General features: G+C 48.3%; 2 protein-coding genes and 1 pseudogene across 2 annotated transcripts; 1 reads left to right on the forward strand and 2 right to left on the reverse strand.

Moving 5' to 3' along the window:
* Positions 1-333: 333 nt before the first annotated feature.
* tab1 (TGF-beta activated kinase 1/MAP3K7 binding protein 1) lies at positions 334-14,173 on the reverse strand. Its single transcript, XM_084685542.1, has 11 exons — positions 14,044-14,173; positions 13,308-13,438; positions 12,992-13,145; positions 12,573-12,659; positions 11,761-11,899; positions 10,824-10,940; positions 10,247-10,358; positions 6,764-6,908; positions 6,318-6,531; positions 4,724-4,877; positions 334-601 (listed from the first exon to the last, which is right to left on the reverse strand). Exons 1-11 carry the CDS (start codon positions 14,074-14,076, stop codon positions 382-384), a joined length of 1,506 nt encoding a protein of 501 aa, XP_084541668.1. The 5' UTR covers positions 14,077-14,173; the 3' UTR covers positions 334-381.
* Positions 8,561-9,877, forward strand: LOC146237480 (beta-1,3-galactosyltransferase 2-like; annotated as a pseudogene).
* Positions 14,174-16,225: 2,052 nt separating the features above from the next.
* LOC146237481 (cell adhesion molecule CEACAM6-like) lies at positions 16,226-20,186 on the reverse strand. The gene is made up of 6 exons (XM_084685935.1): positions 20,116-20,186; positions 18,668-18,744; positions 18,093-18,407; positions 17,006-17,254; positions 16,635-16,901; positions 16,226-16,317 (listed from the first exon to the last, which is right to left on the reverse strand). The coding sequence occupies exons 1-6, from the start codon at positions 20,184-20,186 to the stop codon at positions 16,226-16,228; spliced, it is 1,071 nt and encodes a 356-aa protein (XP_084542061.1).
* Between the last annotated feature and the right edge of the window lie 1,479 nt (positions 20,187-21,665).

Consider the following 21,665-nt stretch of genomic DNA (forward strand, 5'->3'; position numbering starts at 1 on the left):
CAGACCAACAGACAGACCGACAGGCAGACAGGTTGACTGTTCATCACCTGGTTGGTCATTGTACTCTCTCTGTACCAGAGAGAGAGAGAGCTCTAAGCGCTCTCCCCCCCTCCCCACCTCCTGCATGTCCCTGGGATCACATCCCTGAGGTGGCCGAGTCTCTTTCCTTTGGATAAATGGCCCCAGCCCTTCTCCTCCCTCCCCCTTTTGTGTGGTACTCCCCCACACCCTTTCTATGCCCCTCTCTATGCCCCCCCTCCCCCTCCCAAACCCCCTCTCTATCCCCCCCCTCCCAGCCCCCCTCTCTTACTGGGGCCCCAGCCCCCCTCTCTCACTGGGGCCCCAGCCCCCCTCTCTCACTGGGGCCCCAGCCCCCCTCTCTCACTGGGGCCCCAGCCCCCCCTGCGTGGCATCCCCATGGTCCATGCCCCACAGCCGGTAGAAGTGGGTGAAGTCCACGTAGGGGGGCACGCGGCCCGTCTCGTCCGGCTGGGCCGCCTGGCTGCCCCGCTGCCTGAACAGGCTGCCCCCGTCCCCCGAGCTGGAGCTGGAGCTCTGGGTCTGGGTGTTGGAGGACTGGAGGGTGGCCGTGGGGCTCTGGCTGGTGGACGGAGGGGAGGGCGGGGAGGGGGCGGAGGGGAGGGGAGGAGAGGGGGTGAAGGGGAGGGGAGGAGAGGGGGTGAAGGGGAGGGGATCAGAGGGGGAGGTGGTATAGGGTAGGGTAGGAGAGGGGGAGGTGGTGTAGGGGAGGGGAGAGGAGGGGGAGGTGGTGTAGGGGAGGGGGGGTGGGTTAGGGTCGGGGTAGCAGAGAGGGATGGAGAGAGAGAGAGGAGTGGGAGGAGAAGAAGGGGGAGAAAGGCGTACGTGGAGGGAGCGGGGCGGGGGTGGAGTGGGAGTAGAGGGGAGTGGGAAGAGGGGGAGGGCGGGAGGAGGACAGGCGGACGGCAGGAGGGGCAGTGAAGGAGTAGAGAGAGAAGAGGGCGGGGTCGGGGTGGGAGAGACAGAGGGGGAGGGAGGGGGACGATGAGAGGAGAGGGAGGGAGGGAGGAGAAGAGAGAGGGAGTTCACTTATGGGCTGCAGTATACCGAGAGACAAGCGGCGCGTGGATGGAGGGAGGCGACTAGACGAGTGGAGGACAGGAGCAGGTGATGGAGAGGAGAGGAGCAGGTGATAGAGAGGAGAGGAGCAGGTGATGGAGAGGAGAGGAGCAGGTGATGGAGAGGAGAGGAGCAGGTGATGGATGAGGAGAAGAGCAGGTGATGGAGAGGAGAGGAGCAGGTGATGGAGAGGAGAGGAGCAGGTGATGGAGAGGAGAGGAGCAGGTGATGGAGAGGAGCAGGTGATGGATGAGGAGAAGAGCAGGTGATGGAGAGGAGAGGAGCAGGTGATGGATGAGGAGAAGAGCAGGTGATGGAGAGGAGCAGGTGATGGATGAGGAGAAGAGCAGGTGATGGAGAGGAGAGGAGCAGGTGATGGAGAGGAGAAGAGCAGGTGATGGAGAGGAGAGGAGCAGGTGATGGAGAGGAGAGGAGCAGGTGATGGAGAGGAGAGGAGCAGGTGATGGAGAGGAGCAGGTGATGGAGAGGAGAGGAGCAGGTGATGGAGAGGAGAGGAGCAGGTGATGGAGAGGAGAGGAGCAGGTGATGGAGAGGAGCAGGTGATGGAGAGGAGAGGAGCAGGTGATGGAGAGGAGAGGAGCAGGTGATGGAGAGGAGAGGAGCAGGTGATGGAGAGGAGAGGAGCAGGTGATGGAGAGGAGAGGAGCAGGTGATGGAGAGGAGAGGAGCAGGTGATGGAGAGGAGAGGAGCAGGTGATGGAGAGGAGAGGAGCAGGTGATGGAGAGGAGAGGAGCAGGTGATGGAGAGGAGAGGAGCAGGTGATGGAGAGGAGAGGAGCAGGTGATGGAGAGGAGCAGGTGATGGAGAGGAGAGGAGCAGGTGATGGAGAGGAGAGGAGCAGGTGATGGAGAGGAGAGGAGCAGGTGATGGAGAGGAGAGGAGCAGGTGATGGAGAGGAGCAGGTGATGGAGAGGAGCAGGTGATGGAGAGGAGAGGAGCAGGTGATGGAGAGGAGAGGAGCAGGTGATGGAGAGGAGCAGGTGATGGAGAGGAGAGGAGCAGGTGATGGAGAGGAGAGGAGCAGGTGATGGAGAGGAGAGGAGCAGGTGATGGAGAGGAGAGGAGCAGGTGATGGAGAGGAGAGGAGCAGGTGATGGAGAGGAGAGGAGCAGGTGATGGATGAGGAGAAGAGCAGGTGATGGAGAGGAGCAGGTGATGGATGAGGAGAAGAGCAGGTGATGGAGAGGAGCAGGTGATGGATGAGGAGAAGAGCAGGTGATGGAGAGGAGAGGAGCAGGTGATGGAGAGGAGAGGAGCAGGTGATGGAGAGGAGAGGAGCAGGTGATGGAGAGGAGAGGAGCAGGTGATGGAGAGGAGAGGAGCAGGTGATGGAGAGGAGAGGAGCAGGTGATGGAGAGGAGAGGAGCAGGTGATGGAGAGGAGAGGAGCAGGTGATGGAGAGGAGAGGAGCAGGTGATGGAGAGGAGCAGGTGATGGAGAGGAGCAGGTGATGGAGAGGAGAGGAGCAGGTGATGGAGAGGAGAGGAGCAGGTGATGGAGAGGAGCAGGTGATGGAGAGGAGAGGAGCAGGTGATGGAGAGGAGAGGAGCAGGTGATGGAGAGGAGAGGAGCAGGTGATGGAGAGGAGAGGAGCAGGTGATGGAGAGGAGAGGAGCAGGTGATGGAGAGGAGAGGAGCAGGTGATGGAGAGGAGAGGAGCAGGTGATGGAGAGGAGAGGAGCAGGTGATGGAGAGGAGAGGAGCAGGTGATGGAGAGGAGAGGAGCAGGTGATGGAGAGGAGAGGAGCAGGTGATGGATGAGGAGAAGAGCAGGTGATGGAGAGGAGCAGGTGATGGAGAGGAGCAGGTGATGGAGAGGAGCAGGTGATGGAGAGGAGAGGAGCAGGTGATGGATGAGGAGAAGAGCAGGTGATGGAGAGGAGCAGGTGATGGAGAGGAGCAGGTGATGGAGAGGAGCAGGTGATGGAGAGGAGAGGAGCAGGTGATGGATGAGGAGAAGAGCAGGTGATGGAGAGGAGCAGGTGATGGATGAGGAGAAGAGCAGGTGATGGAGAGGAGCAGGTGATGGAGAGAGGAGAAAGGCACACAGAGGACAGCGAGGAAGGAGAGAACGTGATGAAGGGAGGAGAGAACGTGATGAAGGAAAGAGAGAACGTGATGAAGGGAGGAGAGAACGTGATGAAGGGAGGAGAGAACGTGATGAAGGGAGGAGAGAACGTGATGAAGGGAGGAGAGAACGTGATGAAGGAAGGAGAGAACGTGATGAAGGAAAGAGAGAACGTGATGAAGGGAGGAGAGAACGTGATGAAGGGAGGAGAGAACGTGATGAAGGAAGGAGAGAACGTGATGAAGGAAAGAGAGAACGTGATGAAGGGAGGAGAGAACGTGATGAAGGAAGGAGAGAACGTGATGAAGGAAAGAGAGAACGTGATGAAGGGAGGAGAGAACGTGATGAAGGGAGGAGAGAACGTGATGAAGGGAGGAGAGAACGTGATGAAGGGAGGAGAGAACGTGATGAAGGGAGGAGAGAACGTGATGAAGGAAGGAGAGAACGTGATGAAGGAAGGAGAGAACGTGATGAAGGAAAGAGAGAACGTGATGAAGGGAGGAGAGAACGTGATGAAGGAAGGAGAGAACGTGATGAAGGGAGGAGAGAACGTGATGAAGGAATGAGAGAACGTGATGAAGGAAAGAGAGAACGTGATGAAGGGAGGAGAGAACGTGATGAAGGAAGGAGAGAACGTGATGAAGGGAGGAGAGAACGTGATGAAGGGAGGAGAGAACGTGATGAAGGAAGGAGAGAACGTGATGAAGGAAGGAGAGAACGTGATGAAGGGAGGAGAGAACGTGATGAAGGGAGGAGAGAACGTGATGAAGGGAGGGGCGAGTGAGCAGAGGGCGCCGCAGAGGAAAAGGAAAAGGAGAGGAAAAAACAGAGACATGGAGGACAGGAGGAATGAAGAGAGGAATGAATGATGAAAGCAAGCGCATGCACACAGTACACCCTGCTGTGTGTGTGTTACTTACCCATGGGTGTTTGGACAGTGTATATGCTAAATATATGTCTGTGTGTGTATGTATATGTGTGTGTCTGTGTGTGTATGTTTATGTGTGTGTCTGTGTGTGTGTGTATATCTGTGTGTGTGTGTGTGTGTGTGTGTGTGTATATCTGTGTGTGTGTATATCTGTGTGTGTGTGTATATCTGTGTGTATGTATATGTGTGTGTCTGTGTGTGTATGTATATGTATGTGTCTGTGTGTGTGTGTATATCTGTGTGTGTGTGTATATCTGTGTGTGTGTGTGTGTGTGTGTGTGTATATCTGTGTGTGTGTATATCTGTGTGTGTGTGTGTGTATATCTGTGTGTGTGTGTATATCTGTGTGTGTGTGTGTGTATGTATATGTGTGTGTCTGTGTGTGTGTGTATATCTGTGTGTGTGTGTATATCTGTGTGTGTGTGTGTGTGTGTGTGTATATCTGTGTGTGTGTATATCTGTGTGTGTATGTATATGTGTGTGTCTGTGTGTGTGTGTGTATATCTGTGTGTATGTGTATATCTGTGTGTGTGTATATCAGTGTCTGTGTGTGTGTATATCTGTGTCTGTGTGTGTGTATATCTGTGTGTGTGTGTGTGTGTCCTACCCAGGCGTGGGCGTGCCCTCCTCCAGGGTGGAGGCTGTGTTGGTGCCGTTGGTGAGGGTCCCCTGGGACGGCATGACCAGGGACAGGGTGACGCTGGTCTTACTGGTGCTCTGGCTGTTGGAGTAGGGGACTGACACAGGGTAGATACGACCTCCTGCACACACACACACACACACGCGTTATTATGTGAGTGTGTGTGCGTCCTCAAAGTGTGTGCGTGTGTGTTGTATTACCCAATGTGTACGTGTGTGTGTGTGTGCAATTATCCCTACCCTGCATGTGTGTGTGTGTCAGTGTGTGTGTGTCCTACCCTGCATGTGTGTGTGTGTCAGTGTGTGTGTGTGTGTGTCAGTGTGTGTGTGTGTCCTACCCTGCATGTGTGTGTGTGTCAGTGTGTGTGTGTGTCCTACCCTGCATGTGTGTGTGTGTCAGTGTGTGTGTGTGTCCTACCCTGCATGTGTGTGTGTGTCAGTGTGTGTGTGTGTCCTACCCTGCATGTGTGTGTGTCAGTGTGTGTGTGTGTCCTACCCTGCATGTGTGTGTGTCAGTGTGTGTGTGTGTCCTACCCTGCATGTGTGTGTGTGTCAGTGTGTTTGTGTGTCCTACCCTGCATGTGTGTGTGTGTCAGTGTGTTTGTGTGTCCTACCCTGCATGTGTGTGTGTGTCAGTGTGTGTGTGTGTCCTACCCTGCATGTGTGTGTGTGTCAGTGTGTGTGTGTGTCCTACCCTGCATGTGTGTGTGTCAGTGTGTGTGTGTGTGTGTCAGTGTGTGTGTGTGTCCTACCCTGCATGTGTGTGTGTGTCAGTGTGTGTGTGTGTCCTACCCTGCATGTGTGTGTGTGTCAGTGTGTGTGTGTGTCCTACCCTGGGTGTGTGTGTGTGTCAGTGTGTGTGTGTGTCCTACCCTGCATGTGTGTGTGTGTCAGTGTGTGTGTGTGTCCTACCCTGCATGTGTGTGTGTGTCAGTGTGTGTGTGTCCTACCCTGCATGTGTGTGTGTGTCAGTGTGTGTGTGTGTCCTACCCTGCATGTGTGTGTGTGTCAGTGTGTGTGTGTGTCCTACCCTGCATGTGTGTGTGTGTCAGTGTGTGTGTGTGTCCTACCCTGCATGTGTGTGTGTGTCAGTGTGTGTGTGTGTCCTACCCTGCATGTGTGTGTGTGTCAGTGTGTGTGTGTGTCCTACCCTGCATGTGTGTGTGTGTCAGTGTGTGTGTGTGTCCTACCCTGCATGTGTGTGTGTGTCAGTGTGTGTGTGTGTCCTACCCTGCATGTGTGTGTGTGTCAGTGTGTGTGTGTGTCCTACCCTGGGTGTGTGTGTGTGTCAGTGTGTGTGTGTGTCCTACCCTGCATGTGTGTGTGTGTCAGTGTGTGTGTGTGTGTGTGTGTCCTACCCTGCATGTGTGTGTGTGTCAGTGTGTGTGTGTGTCCTACCCTGCATGTGTGTGTGTGTGTCAGTGTGTGTGTGTGTCCTACCCTGCATGTGTGTGTGTGTGTCAGTGTGTGTGTGTGTCCTACCCTGCATGTGTGTGTGTGTCAGTGTGTGTGTGTGTCCTACCCTGCATGTGTGTGTGTGTCAGTGTGTGTGTGTGTCCTACCCTGGGTGGGGGTCAGGGTCCCGTCTGCCAGGGTGTAGTTGAGCGTGCGGATGAGCAGGGTCATGTCCTCGTGGCGAGAACAGAGCGGAGCCCGCTGACGTCCGCTGGCGAACACGTCGTGATGCACGCGACGCACTCGCTCCACCACCGCCTTGGCCACGCCCTCCAGGCTGCCCTGCTGAGCCAGCTCCGCCGCCACCATGGCAACCATTTCCTGAGGGGGGGGGGAGGGGGAAAAGGTGGGAGAGAAAGAGTGAACGGGACAAAGAGAGAGAGAGACAATGACAGAGAGGGACATAGAGAGAGAGAGTGGTGAAGGTAAAGTTAAGGAAGGTCTGATTAGTGAAACAATGACAAAACCTCGGTTCAGGTGAATACACTCGCCTGATTGGCTTGTCCAGGTGAATACACTCGCCTGATTGGCTTGTCCAGGCGAATGCACTCACCTGATTGGCTTGTTCAGGCCCGTGGGCGGACTCCAGGGCTTTGATCAGCCCCTCTGACATCAGCAACAGGAAGCCCGTAACTCCCTCCAGGGATTGGCTGCCGTGAATCTCTGGCTCCGCTATGATTGGTTTGCTTTTGGCGGTGCTGATGGGGGGGGGGGAGAGAGATGGGCAGGGTAAAGGAGAGAGAGAGGTCTGTTTATCGGGGAGATGAACTGCTCTCTAAATGGAAGTTCACTTACATTATGTTCTCTTACAGTAACATTCACTCATTTGAATATTACTGCTTCATTTTCCTGACAGCGTTTTATAGGTGTGTCTCATGTGTGTTTGTGTGTGTAAAGTCAAATAAGACAAGACATCAAACAGGCTCAATTGAAGACCGGTGAGTGCGTCAGAGTTGTTGTTGTTGGTGGTTTGTTGTAACTGTCTTAGAATTATTGTACTCTCTGTGAATTATATGATTGTTGCTTGCTTTTTCCACAGGTACACTCTTGCACTTTTGAGGTTCTTGCTGTTTAATTGTAAACAGCAACAATTTATCTATCAATTTTTTTTATTATTTTATTTTTTATTTTTTTCGGTTTAATCGACACAGACATTGTGTGAATTCATCGTTGGCAGACAAGGGAAAATACTATGTGTCTGATCAGTTAACATTACCCTACATAACAGAAATATAAATATGATCGTGTCAATAACCATACCCACGAACAGGAACATTGAACATGCTAATCTACCTGATTTTTTGATTCGACTCAGACTTTACGTATATCCTATAGGGTTTAAGGGATTTAATGAACTCTATTGAACACTGTGGCAGTATTTCTTTTTAGCTGTAAAAAGCTAATCAGAGCGGACTTTGATGATTTATAATATGTTATGGTAGAACATGAAGTTAACGCTATTCTATGTAGTTCAAGACCAACTTAAATGTTTTATGCATAATTTGTCCATGACAAGATGTTACTATTGATTCTGACAAAAGAAAAACTGCATCTGCATAGGATACATAAACGATAAATAAGCAAAACTACTGAATGAGTGAAAATAAGCCTCGTCTGCCTACTTCTGATTCAAGTCGTCACTCTCTTTTGGGTTAAACTGATCAATTGATTCAGAAATAGGATTTAAATGTAACATGAAGAAACAGGACACCACAGGGAGGAGAACACACACCAAAGTGGAAGTTATTTGACTAATATGGGTCTCATCAGGGACCTTTGAACTTTGTGTCTAACAACGTTCCTGTAATGAGTTACTGATTCGAGAAGTTCGAATCTAAGACTATCTTTCCTGCTTTACCTAGGTGGGCCAATGTGTCTCCCCCCCTCCACTTTGAATCTTGCTCTGTAATAATCAGTACAGATACTTTTAATGTTGAAAAGACATAACAGGTGTTAAAGGGGCCACACTGATGGTTGGTTTACAACGAGTGAAGCTGCGGAGCAAAGACGCAACACGGTCAACAGCACTCATTGAAACATCGAAGGTGCAGACTTGAAATACCCGGAAAACGTACAAATAAATCTATTGTGTCTACACAACACTGTTTTCAACAGGTTGACTAAATATCATTTGAAATGATAACGTTAGTTGTTTCCACTTCTGTTGTCGAAGCAAACGGGATTGACTTAGGTGGGTAACATTAGCACTATACAGCTTAGCAAGCAAACTATCGTGATTCAATCGAATTCATCGAATCAGAGCCACATCAGACAAAATAACGAGGAAGTGAATCAGATGAAATGTCACGCGATAAGTTGCTACAGTTGCTTTTCTCTCTCCCCTCTAGACATGGACGTCCTCCGACGCCCCAACAGGGAGCTACGGTTCTGTTTCCTTGGTCTGCTCGTGCTAAGTACTCTCAGTCTGGTCAGCTTATATGTTGTCTCAATCAATTCTACCAGTCGACCCCAGAGGTTCTGGAGGGGAGAAATTACACAGTATTATTGGACCGTTTGGACAAATAGAAGCATGGGGATCCAGTGGGCGTGGTCTAGAACAACCAATCAGAGCCAACCGGTGCTCCCGAATGTAATTCCTAAGCCCAATCCTGATCTAGAGAGCGATTTCAGTACCACACCTCACGCCAACAGCTACCATTCCATCTACCCGCGCAACTACCGCTTCATCATGGACGAGCCAGGCGTGTGTAAGACCAAGTTCCTTTTCTGGTACTCATGGTTCCGGTGGCGCCCCACAACCTGGCTGCCCGCGACGCCATCCGGAGGACGTGGGGGAACGAGAGCCTGGTCCAGGGCCAGCTGGTGCTGACCCTCTTCTTGCTTGGCCTCCCTGGGGGCTCGGACGCTGAGCAGCAGCTGGAGAACGTCAGGCAGGAGAGCAGGACGCACCGCGACCTGATCCAGAGCGACTTCACCGACAGCTACCTCAACCTGACCATCAAGACCATGGTGATCATGGACTGGCTCGCCACCCGCTGCCCCGGCGCCTCCTACGCCATGAAGATTGACTCGGACATGTTCCTGAACGTCCAGAACCTGCTGGCGATGCTGCAGACGCCGGGCATCCCCAAGGAGAACTACCTGACGGGGATGCTGATGTGGGACAAGCCGGTTGTCCGTGACCGCGGCTCCAAATGGTACGTCCCGGAGGAGATGTACCCCAACTCTACCTACCCCACCTACACGCTCGGCATGGGCTACGTGTTCTCCAACGACCTCCCGGGGAAGCTGGTGGAGGTCTCCAAGGACGTCCAGCCCTTTAACATCGAGGACGCCTACTTGGGCGCGTGTTTGAAGAAGCTAGGACTGGGGCCCACTGGCCCTCCTGATCCGTCTCTATGGAAGGCCTACCTTCACACGTACAATCGCTGTGAGTTATCCTCGGTCATCACCTATATTCTGGGCGGATCTAACCAGCTGGTGGAGTACTGGACTGATTTGCATAGACCTGAACCTCCCTGTAACTTAACGCTGAACTGAAGGAGGAAAACGGATGGATGGTGGCGATGATATCCATGAAAGATGAACAGTTTGTGTGGAGATGAAGGACTTTTCATTAAACTGAGATGCAGTTTGCACCAACATATATGGGGATTAATTTTATTTTACTATCAGAGTGTTTGATGTATTGATTGGTGAAGTTTATTTAATCACAAATGACAAGTCCTTCTCAAAACCTTTATCCACCCTGCGGTGCAGATTTGTCACAAACTGCTCTCTAAATGGAAGTTCATTTACATTAGGTTCTCTTACTCGTTTAAATTCTAGTAAAATAATTCACCCTTTCAAATCCTATTCAAATAAGTTGCTTTGTTTTCCTGACAGCGTTTTATAGGGGTGTGTGTCTCAGATGTGTGTGTATAGTCAAATAAGACAAGACATCAAACAGGCTAAATTGAAGACCTCAAGTCTTGTCAGTGAGTGTGTGTGTGTCAGTGTGTGTCTGTCAGTGTGTGTGTGTCAGTGTGTGTCTGTCAGTGTGTGTGTGTCAGTGTGAGTGTGTGTGTGTGCTCACCTGAGCAGCTCCATATCTGTGTAGTTGAATTTAACCCTGTAGTCTCCAATCCTCCTGGTGCAGCTCTGCCCTCCTATCAGCCCTGACTGCCTCAAGCGCCCCGCGTCCAGACCTAGAGAGAGGGTGAGGGAGGGGTGAGAGGAGGGAGGAGAGGAGGGATGAGAGGAGGGAGGAGAGGAGGGAGGAGAGGAGGGATGAGAGGAGGGATGAGAGGAGGGATGAGAGGAGGGATGAGAGGAGGGAGGAGAGGAGGGAGGAGAGGAGGGAGGAGAGGAGGGGTGAGAGAAGGGAGAGAGAGGAGGGAGGAGAGGAGAGAGGAGGGAAGGGAGGAGTGGAGGGGTGAGAGGAGGGAGGAGGGGATGGAGGAGAGGAGAAAGGAGATGAGGGAGGGGTGAGAGGAGAGGAGGGAGGAGGGAGGGATGAAGGAGAGGAGGGGTGACAGGAGAGGAGGGAGGAGAGGAGGGAGGAGGGGATGGAAGAGAGGAAAAAGGAGATGAGGGAGGGGTGAGAGGAGAGGAGGGAGGGAGGGAAGAGAGGAGGGGTGACAGGAGAGGAGGGAGGAGGGAGCTTGTCTCACCCAAGGCTGTCAGTCTCTGCAGCTCTTCCTCGTTATCCACGGTGTGAGGCCGGCCGATCTGGATCACCTGGTTCTGACCGTCACTGGTCGACTTACACAGCAGGGCCCTGTTGGTACCTGGTCACACACACACACCTATGTAAGCCGTTCTTCAATGCTGGAAGCGCAGGCACACACACACATTCAACTTTGACCCCTGACCCCACACACAGCTGGAGAGAGAGAACAGCTTCTACTTGTCCACTTCTTGAAGTCATGCTATTCCTTTTCTGCTCCCCGTCCCTCTGCCCTCCACTCCCCCCCCCTCTCTGGAGCATAATAACATTTGAAGAATTCCGGACAGATACCCTTCGAGAGGGTGGGAGAGAGAGAGAGAGAGAGAGAGAGAGAGGGTGGGAGAGAGAGAGAGAGAGAGAGAGAGAGAGAGTGGGTGGGAGAGAGAGATAGAGAGTGGGTGGGAGAGAGAGAAAGAGAGAGAGTGGGGGGGGGGGGGTGGAGAAGGGGGGGAAAAAGAGAGAGGGCCCTAACTCTCTGGAATGTGGAACAGTCAGCCAATTGGCCACACAGATCGTTAGTCAGGCCACCCAACCAATCAGCAGGACAGCTAGTCAGCCAGCCAATTAGACAGCAGGCCCTCCCCCCTGCTCCTCTGTCCCCCAGCAGTGATTGCAGAGCGGTGCCTCCCATGAAGGGAGCCACAGCGCTGACTGACATTTCCTGTTTCATAACATGTGTGTGCCTTGAAGTGGAGAAGCACTCTAGGTAAGTGTGTGTGTGTGAGAGTGTGTGTATGTGTACGCAATACAAACAGACACGTGAAGGTCAAGGAGCCTTTCCAGAGGAGCAAAACACCTAGTGTGTGTGTGTCTGACTGTGTGTGTGTGTGTGTCTGACTGTGTGTGTGTGTGTGTGTGTCTGACTGTGTGTGTGTCCGTACCCACGTTGGCGACGTGCAGCTTGTTGTTGAGGATGAGGGCCACCACAGCGGCCGCCCCCCCAGACACTTCCTGCTCCAGCTCCTGCACGCGCTCACTCAGCTTCTGGTTCTGGGGAGACAGCTGGTGGAATGGCACCCCCTGGTGGAGGGGGGAGAGATGAGGGGTGGAGACGGAGAAAAAGGGGCGAAAGAGATAGAAAGAAAGGTATAGATCAATAAACAGACAGGAGGAGGGGATGAAGGTGTGAGACAGACAGTCAGACAGACAGACAGACAGACAGACAGAGAAAAGAAATAGAGATGACAGGATTGGCTGATGAGATTATTCTGGGATGTCTCAGCCACCAGTCTGCAGCAAAACTGCAGTCACCATGGAAACCAACAAAGCGTTCAGCAGAGGACCGATTTGAAATCACTGTGCAATCACAGCTACACCTCCACAGGAGAAATCCATAGTCAATCACCACCATGACAGGAAATGTGTGCGCGTGAGTGCATGTGTGGGGCAGTGTGTCTGTAACAGTGAGTGTGTGTGTAACAGTGAGTGTGTCTGTAACAGTGAGTGTGTCTGTAACAGTGAGTGTGTGTGTGTGTGTGTAACAGTGAGTGTGTGTGTGTGTAACAGTGAGTGTGTGTGTGTAACAGTGAGGGTGTGTGTAACAGTGAGTGTGTGCGTGTAACAGTGAGTGTGTGTGTGTGTGTGTGTAACAGTGAGTGTGTGTGTAACAGTGAGGGTGTGTGTAACAGTGAGTGTGTGTGTGTGTGTGTAACAGTGAGTGTGTGTGTAACAGTGTGTGTGTGTGTGTGTGTACCTCTGGTAGCTGGGCCTGTAGGTTGGCCTTCTCTGCCAGAGCATCATCGATGGTCTCGAAGTAGCTCTTCTCCACCACATCAAACGCCTGAGAACACACACTGCAATCAAGACACTTTACCAGCACAGCACGGCTGCTCTCCCCCACATGGACACACACAACCCCACACACCGCACACACACAGACACACTCTCTCTCTCTCTGACACACACCCCAAACACTGTACAAACAGATCCCTGAAAGTAACACACACACACACACACACATCTCTCTGACCCACACCCATACACAGAGATCATTCTGACACACATTTCCCCTCAATCTACACGCACACACACAAATCTCACAGATCTCTCTGACCCCCCCCTCCCTGGGTGATGACACACACACAGATCTCTCTGACCCCACCCCCTCCCTACCTGGGTGATGATCCTGTGGATGTCCGCGTCAGAGTGGGTGGAGTTGAGCTGCCCCAGAAGCAGCTCAGCGGTGAGACACTGGGACACGTAGTTCGACACCCTGCTGCCCTCGTAGCCGTTAAACACCCCGTATAGGAACAGGCCATCCTCACCTCTGATCAGGGATCGGCCGAGCACGAGCACACACGCACGCACGCACGCACAGAGAAAGACACACACACAAGTCTGGAATGTTTGGACTTAAATTGCCACCACCGGCTGATCAATATGGGTTATCAATGGACTACCCCGTGGAATGTCTTGCTTAGCTAGCTACCGGAATCGAAAGTGCCCGTCTTCATTAGGGTGACTCTGGGTGCCTTTGCCGTCCGGGCCGTAGACGGTGTTGGGGGCCGTACCGACACCGCACATCTGACATAACGGCAGATCGTCCGTCCAACTCTGGTGCTGTGTCGGTGGTGGACAAGACAACAACAGGAATTAGCTTGGCTAGTACAGATTACTTGCCTATTGCTGTCGCTAGGAGGACTAAGAAAAAACATTCAATTAGGCTCGCCATCACAACAAATATCTACATACATTTTTATCGATGTGATATTTTTATTTTTTGCAACACACAAACATAAAACACCAGCACGCCATGTGACAAAACTTAAGTGAGCAAAATTGTTATACATAATTGGCTCATGTTTACACTTCCGGGTTGTCACACTAGCAGTAGCAAACAGCAAAAATAATGAGTGAATATGACTTGCTGAATATCACACAAGAACTACTGATACGATCGAGACAGTCTGCTACTGAGACGTTTCAAAGTCTTCTCTTTTTAGAGAAGATTACAGACATAATTTTATGGATTAGCTACAGTAGTGCTAACTCCTAATTCTAGTAGCACAGTTAGCTACATCTGTTGCAAACTGATCCGTGACACACGTAAAGTCACACGCCTTAAGAGTAACTAACTACGCAGAGTGACCCAGATACATTATAATGTATCGATTATCAACGCACACGTTTACAAAAAGCACACATTTGTAACTATTATTTCTTACGCTTTGCATTAAGTTCCTGCGCTGGGACGCCATCTTGAACGGAACTCATCAGCTGGAAGTTTGGTTGTGGTCATGAGCGAGCTGGCTGCTGAGCACTTGCGCATTTCACTGATGCACAAACATCGTGTACACATGCTTGAATAGTTGGCAACCTGCCATTAAATACTGTAGAAAGATAAAGAAGACCTATGATGGATGGGCACGATCATCAGTTTATCAACACTACTAGCACGCAAGACATGTAGACCAAAAACTTGACATCGAGTGTGGCAGTTAAAACTTTATTTTACAAAGGATCTACTCTGTGACATACTCTGACGACAGCTACAGGCCCAGATGTGAAAATATTTCTAAACTAAGTGTGTAAAAGCATCTTCAAAATGTATTAAAATGTATTAAAAAATGCAAAAACCAAAACCCCTTTTAAAATATACAATCTATACAGCAGTCAGTGCTGAATAAACTCCCAAATCATTTAAAACGTCTTAGAAGAATCTTATTTTTTCTTCTTCATAATAATGAAAAAAAAACGTTAAATTTAAAAAGTAGAAAAAACTCTACATACAATCATGAAAATAAATGTGTTATTAGCCAAGAAGGAATAATAGCAGTATTAGCTAAAAGCACCAGAATTAAGTCATATAATTTTACTTTTTTAGTTGTTTGGGCCTAAAAAACATTGTATCTTTTGAGCAACAGGATTGTAAAGCAAGCCTGCAATTATGCTAATATGATGTTGCTCAAATCACACAAAATACCACACAATTTAAACAATTTTAAAAGATATTAAAAGGTATGTTATATTCATGTAACAAACATATCATCACTAGTATATAGACTATAATGTTGTGAATATTACTAGTTGTCATATTCATAATGTTATTTTACAATTATTGTTATTAATATTATTTGTTTATTATCAGCAACAACCTACTTGCTAATATTTTGATTGTTCTGGTTTAACATTATGCCAATTCATATCACAATAAAAAAAAACTTGAACTTTATATTGAACGGATCCTCAACATTCCATTTAATCCCTCCATGTAGGTTCTGAACAGAGCCATACATTAGAACTCTGACATTCTGGTTCTACTACAAGAACAGTTAAACTGTGATGTCATAATGTGATGACAGCTGGAATTATTTAAAATCTTTGGTTTGGGGTCGTAGCTCTTTGTTCCAAATAGAGTGTTCTAGATCTCTGTTCCAGTCCTTCTCACAGTCTGAAACACATACACACACGCACGCATATACACATGAACATGCACATGCACACACACGCACACACACACACACACACACACCAACACAGGCATAAACAGAACACAACAATGAACAGCAAATGACAGATTCCTTAATTTCTTGCAGAATCCCAAACCAACCATGTCCATCTCTCCAGAACCCAAACACAGTAACAGATGAAGGACTTACAGCCAGTGTGTCGTAGTCAGAAGACCTGGTCCTCATGTCCAGAGAAGAGTACGTATCACTGGAGGAGTCTCTCACATGCTGGTAAACACACACACACACACATACACACAGACACACACACACACACACGCACACACATGTAAACACACACACAGAGGCCCTCACACTGAAGGTGCTTCTGTAGAACACAGAGAAAACTGCTTAATTAAACTCAGCTCAACCTAAAGAGCGTGTGATGACAGGAGACTCACAGGAAGTGTGTCATAGTCAGGTGACGTGTTCTTCAAGTTCAGAGCTGTGTACGTGTCACTGCTTGGGTCAGCTTGGACTGTCTGAGGAGAGAGAGGGATCTGGTGGAGATGCAGTCAGCAGTTAATACAGCTGGAGACATCCTGATAGGCAACATGAGGGCATGAGTTACCTTCACTATAGGTGGAGGTGTATAACTGTAGTATGCCTTGCTGATAACAAGCACACGTATAATGTTGAATTAAAACACCACGAACAAGCACAAGCAAACACAAACACAAAAACACACACACACGCACCTGTCCATTATTTACTGGGTGCCTGGAATGACTGCAATTGGCCTTCTTCTTCCTATGGAAATAAAATCACACAACATCTGTCAATAAATACAACTGTGCCACCAAATTAAATAAATACTGCTCTGTATTTGTCCACAAACAATTTTGTATGAAGTTATGAAAACTTTGGCATCATATTTCAGTTAGTGACAGTCCCTTCCTCACCTGCAGAGGAGGCAGGCAGAGAGGAGGATGACGGCCAGGAGAACAGAGACTGTGGTTCCTGCTGCTGCAGCCTGAGCTGTTGAGATCCCTGAACAACACAACAGCAGCTTACCTGTTTTTTTATTATTTTCTTTATTTTTGAAAAATAAAAGGATTTAGGATATCAATGTCAAAACATACAGTTGAGTTGTTAGCTTCATTATGTATGTAAATACTAAAACATACATATATGCACTAATAACATTGAATCTGTATTGTAAAAAGTGAAAGGTGGTTTAAACCTTTCCATCCAGGATGTCATACTATAAATTATTCACAAGGTGGAGCAGGTAAACCATATTGACTTTATGCCTGAACTACTGTTAGCTTTATCAAAGAGATTGCAAACAAGAAATGGTATCTTACCTGTCAGAAGAGTGATCATTACAACAGAGGAGTTTGTAGCTCCTACTGTATTCCCAGCCTGACAGTAGTATCCTCCACTGTCCTCAGAGCTGATGTTAGTGATGGTGTAGCTCTGTCCAGATGAATTAGATGAGATGATGTTCTCCTTGTACCAGGTGTATGTCTGCACTGGTGGGTTAGCATCACTGCTGCAGGTCAGAGTCACTGAACTGCCCTCCACTACTTCACCAGAGGGACTGACTGACACTGATACATCCCTCGGCTTATCTGGGGCAATATAGAGTATAGTAGTAATAAAGAGATGAACAGCTTTAAGTTAGAAGACAGGGATGGCTGAAATAATTTATAAACTGTGGGAGTCTGAGTCTTACATGTCACATTGAGAGTCTCTTCAGGAGAGCGGAGATGCTGCTGTTCTGTCACAGCACAGGAATATCTGCCTGCATCCTCACTGCTGACTGAGTCCAGGTACAGGAGCTTCTGTTGGGTCTCTGGCCTGGTTTGGTTGTTCTTGTACCAGATGTAGGAGGGGTTACCAGTCAGAGGACAGGTGGAGCTACAGGTCAGGGTCACCCTCTGTCCCTCCATCACTGTGAACGGAGTCACCTTCACCTGAAGACCTGGGGTCAGAAACAACAGCAGTCATCTAACAGTGATACAAGCCCTGTCCTCAGGTCACAAGGTCAGAGTCTCAGTACAGAACAATGTTCAGCACCACCCCTGTCAGTGACAGCAGAGACTAGTGAGTGACACACTCCAGCTACTGTTAGCTTCTGAGCTCCACACTTAGATCAGCTGCAGTTAGAACACATCAGGAATAAAGGTGTTGTAGACTGCTGGGACAGACTGTAGGAGCTTGATAAAGGATCTATGTTAATGTTTTAAAATACAGTATTTTCCGGATTATAAATTGCATCAGGCAAAAAATGCGTCATGAAGAGGATAAAAACATATATAAGTCGCACTGGACTATAAGTCGCATTTATCTTAGAAATGTATTTCACATAATGCAAGACCAAGAACAGACATTTAATCTTGAAAGTTATTCAACTACACAATAGCACACAGAACAACAGGCTGAATAGGTGTCCGGTATTTCAACTACAGCCAGCCAACAAGTCCAACAAGCTAGTTACTGGTAAGCAAGTTCACCAAGCTCTCTATCTCATTCCACATCCCTGAATCCATTGAATGCGGCTGTAGACAGTAATGTTCATGTCTTATTGGTTCATGTCAGTCAGTATGAATTAACATTTAAAAACATGTTAAATTACATATATTTTGATATATAAGTCACACCTGACAGTAGGTCGCAGGACCAGCAAAAACAAAGAAAAGTGTGACTTATTGTCTGGAAAATACGGTAACTAAACAGTAACATTCAGAATAGACACAGACAGTAGAGTAACACAGAGAGTATAACTGTACCTGTTACAGAGAGAGTGACTCCTAGTTTACCAGCCCATTTCCCTTCTGGTTGGTTTGTTATAAACATGAACTTGTACTCAGCAGCGTCTCTCTCTCTCAGGTCTGTGATCGTCAGGGTTGCTTCACTCTTGTTATCCCCACGGTACTGCACACGACCTGCATACTCTGGGTCCAGACTCAGGTCCTCTGTACCTTCACCATCCTTCCATGTGGTAAACCAGAATGTTTTAGTGACTGTGAGACCTCTGGGGTAAGTATAGGAGCAGGACAGGTCCACTGATGAGCCTCTCAAGGCACAGACTCTCTGGAGGGTGTAAGTCACTCCCCAGTCCTGACCCAGCACCACTGCAACACAGTCACACATCACCAGCACATTAGAGGAAGCACAAACCCACTTCTCAAATAAAAATGACAAAATGTTTATCAATATACATATATTAAGACATTAATTTTTCTCATTGTTAATGTATTTTTACACAAGTATCAACTGATTACATTTATTTGATTGATAAACCTACTTGGTGATGGTTAAAGTAGACTTTGGACCATCATTCTAATATGGACTAAGGTTAAAGTTAAAGAAAGATAAACAAGGTCATAGATACCTGCCACAGAGCAGAGGAAGACCACGAACACACTTCCTGTAGTTCTCAACTCCATATCTGCATCAACACCCTGCAGTCTGACAGACACAACAGAGGTCAACAAAACACACTAATAACTGAATACTTGTAGTGGTGTTCCTCTAAGACAGAACACAGCCTCTCTAACATGCTGTTGAACCCCAGGACTCTGGAGGAGGGGCTTGGACTTCAGCCAATTAGATGCAGAATGGGCGGGATTTACACCATTTTAGATTTTGCTATTGGCTCTCTCCCACCAAACAAGCTCACATTGAAAGTGCTGAACCTTCATGAAAGTAAACGCAAACACAGGTGTGATTGGAACTTGTATATAACCAGTATACAGTATGTATTATCTTCCTATCTATAGCAAGCCTCATGTTAACTGAGTTAAATATAAAAACACATCTGTTTACCACAAAATGAAGACATTTAAACGTTGATTAATACGAAATAACACAACAACAATTAAGGCAATTGTGTTTTTACAGTAAGATGCATTCACGTCGATGGTACTTACAGAGAGGAAGGGAGGAGTGGGGTTGGTGGACTTGCTGGCAGTGTGTTGTTCTGAACAGTGAGGGTGAAGTCTGTGGTTGATGGTTCTAAGTACTCAGAATAAACAGTAAAGAAGCCCAGAGTACAGCTTCCTTCCTCTTCAGGACATTTACATATTGTACAAGAATGACCGCTGCGCAGTCAAGACGGTTTTCCATTAACTCTGTCTAATATCTTTAGTCTTTTATAATCCTAAAAGTCCAGTGCTACGTTTACTTGCTGCCCAAACTTTGGTTGATAGTTTAAAACAGGGTCTATCACACACTCCAGGTTGGAGAGAGGGACAGATGGGGAGGGGGGGGGGGGAGAGAGAGAGATAAACAGAGATAAAGGAAGAGTGTGTGTGTGTGTGTGTGTGAGAGAGAGAGAGAAACAGAGACAGAAAAGAGACGTGTGATCTGTAATGAGGTTGTGGTCTTGTGGCAAGAGATACACACAGAGAGAGAGAGAGAGAGAGAGAGAGAGAGAGAGAGAGAGAGAGAGAGAGAGAGAGGATGAGAGAGAGAGAGATACACAGAGAGAGAGAGAGAGAGAGAGAGAGGATGAGAGAGAGAGAGATACACAGAAAGAGAGGATGAGAGACACAGAAGCATCATGGATCCTAGTTCCTGTGTGAGTGCTTGGTGTGTCTCCCCTGGCTCCTCCTTCTTGAGGGGCTCCACTGTCTGAGTGTTCCGTCCTCCTGTCCTACAGCTCTCCCTGCTGGCGGCCTGGAGACATTACAGCCTCACACCCAGAGGGCCTTGGGATATCAGCTAGGATTAAGGCCTGCCTCACAGACATCTCTGCCTGGATGACCAAGCACCACCTCCAGCTGAACCTCACCAAAACAGAACTTCTCATCATCCCGGCCAAACCCATCCATCACCCACGATCTCTCAGTCACCCTGGGATCTGCGACGGTGACCCCTTCATCCTCTGCCAGTAACCTCAGAGTTACCATGGACGACTCTCACGGCTCTCCCTCACTGCCCACATTGCTGCAGTCTCCTGGTCGTGTAGATTAGATTCACCCTCTACAACATCCGGAGGTCTTCAATCTACCCAGATGCCTCCATGTTACCCCCCTCCTCATCCCTCTCCACTGGCTTCCCATCATGGCTTCTATCAGATTCAAGACCCTTGTACTGACCTTCCGAGCATTGAACGGGACTCCACCTGACTACATCCTGTCTCTCCTCCAGCCTTACACCCCCACCCACCACCTACGGTCTTCTTCTGACAACAGTCTGGTGGCCCCACCTCTCAAGAGCTCCCAACCCAAGCTCTTCTCCTGTCTGGCCCCCCAATGGTGGAATTAACTCCCCACCTCCATCAGAGACACTGATAGTCTTCCCACCTTCAAGAAAAGGCTCAAGATGCACTTGTTCCGGGAGTACAACGGTACTTAGGAATGATTCGCTGGACCTGATGTTAGTTTCCTCTGGGAACACAATGACTCTTAGTGAGGGACTTGTTGCTCCTGTTGGTTAATTGTAACAGATTTTAATTCTTGTACTAGTTGTGAATTATATTATTGTTGCTTGCTTTTTCTACAGGTACTCTCTTGCACTTTTTGAGGTTCATGTTGTATAATTTGTAACTTGTTTAACTACATGCTCGTTTGGTTCTTCCCCTTGGCACTTATTTGCTTCTCACAACGTATGCTTCATGATTTGGCTACCCGCAATGTTTTGGGGCTATCTCCTTGTTATGATCAGTGACCTTTGCACCTATGCAATTTTGTAAAGCTCTCTCTGCAAAGTCGCTTTGGATAAAACCATCTGCTAAATTAATACATGTAAATGTATATAAGTACATATATGTTCATGTTCGTCAAATGTATCATTGTGGTCAAAACGTGCATAGGAAACCATTGACATGTATACTCTTGGGCTGCAGCGACAGCGACACAGACAAAAACTGTCACTAGAGTAGGCTACCATGACAAAAACTGTCACTAGAGTAGGCTACCATGACAACGCCCGAGACTCATTCAAATCTTCATAACAGAGCTATTAAGTACAGATGTGTTCGTCAAATGTATCATTGTAGTCAAAACATGCAGTCAAAACAAACCAATGGCGTTTTTCCTTCCTTGTAGGCTTGTTTGTAAAGCTATTTGTGTATAAACATCACCAGCTCCTCAATCGAAATTTTCATAAAAAATAGTTGACACCGATGTTGGAAAGCACAATAGGTTTCACATGGGTTTACTACTACCACAGATCAAGGACAAAGACAATATTTAGATGTTTCTTTAGTCAGTTATTTTATTGATTAAAATTCATCACGTCAAAAACTTTTTTTCACACCATCTTTATTTGTTTCATTGCTGCTTATTGGAACACACCAAGAAGAAAAATATCACACAAATCTACAACTACACTTAATAATAATAGTTCATATCGTTTTTTTTTTTCATAATGTTTTCATAGTAATT

This window comes from Hypomesus nipponensis, chromosome 21 (assembly GCF_054491055.1).
Source record: "Hypomesus nipponensis isolate SF chromosome 21, ASM5449105v1, whole genome shotgun sequence".
Taxonomy (NCBI): domain Eukaryota; kingdom Metazoa; phylum Chordata; class Actinopteri; order Osmeriformes; family Osmeridae; genus Hypomesus; species Hypomesus nipponensis.

Coding starts and splice junctions, on each gene's coding strand:
- LOC146237481 (XM_084685935.1), bottom strand. CDS start 20,186: ATGGTAACTCTGAGGTTACTGGCAGAGGATGAAGGGGTCACCGTCGCA. Junction 17,255..18,092: donor ACCAGAAGGGAAATGGGCTG/GTAAACTAGGAG, acceptor TTCTGACCCCAG/GTCTTCAGGTGAAGGTGACT. Junction 16,318..16,634: donor AATGATCACTCTTCTGACAG/GTAAGATACCAT, acceptor TGTGTTGTTCAG/GGATCTCAACAGCTCAGGCT.
- tab1 (XM_084685542.1), bottom strand. CDS start 14,076: ATGGCGTCCCAGCGCAGGAACTTAATGCAAAGC. Junction 11,900..12,572: donor TACAGGCCCAGCTACCAGAG/GTACACACACAC, acceptor CCCCTCCACCAG/GGGGTGCCATTCCACCAGCT. Junction 4,878..6,317: donor GACCCTGACCCCCACCCAGG/GTAGGACACACA, acceptor GTGTGTGTGCAG/GAGGTCGTATCTACCCTGTG.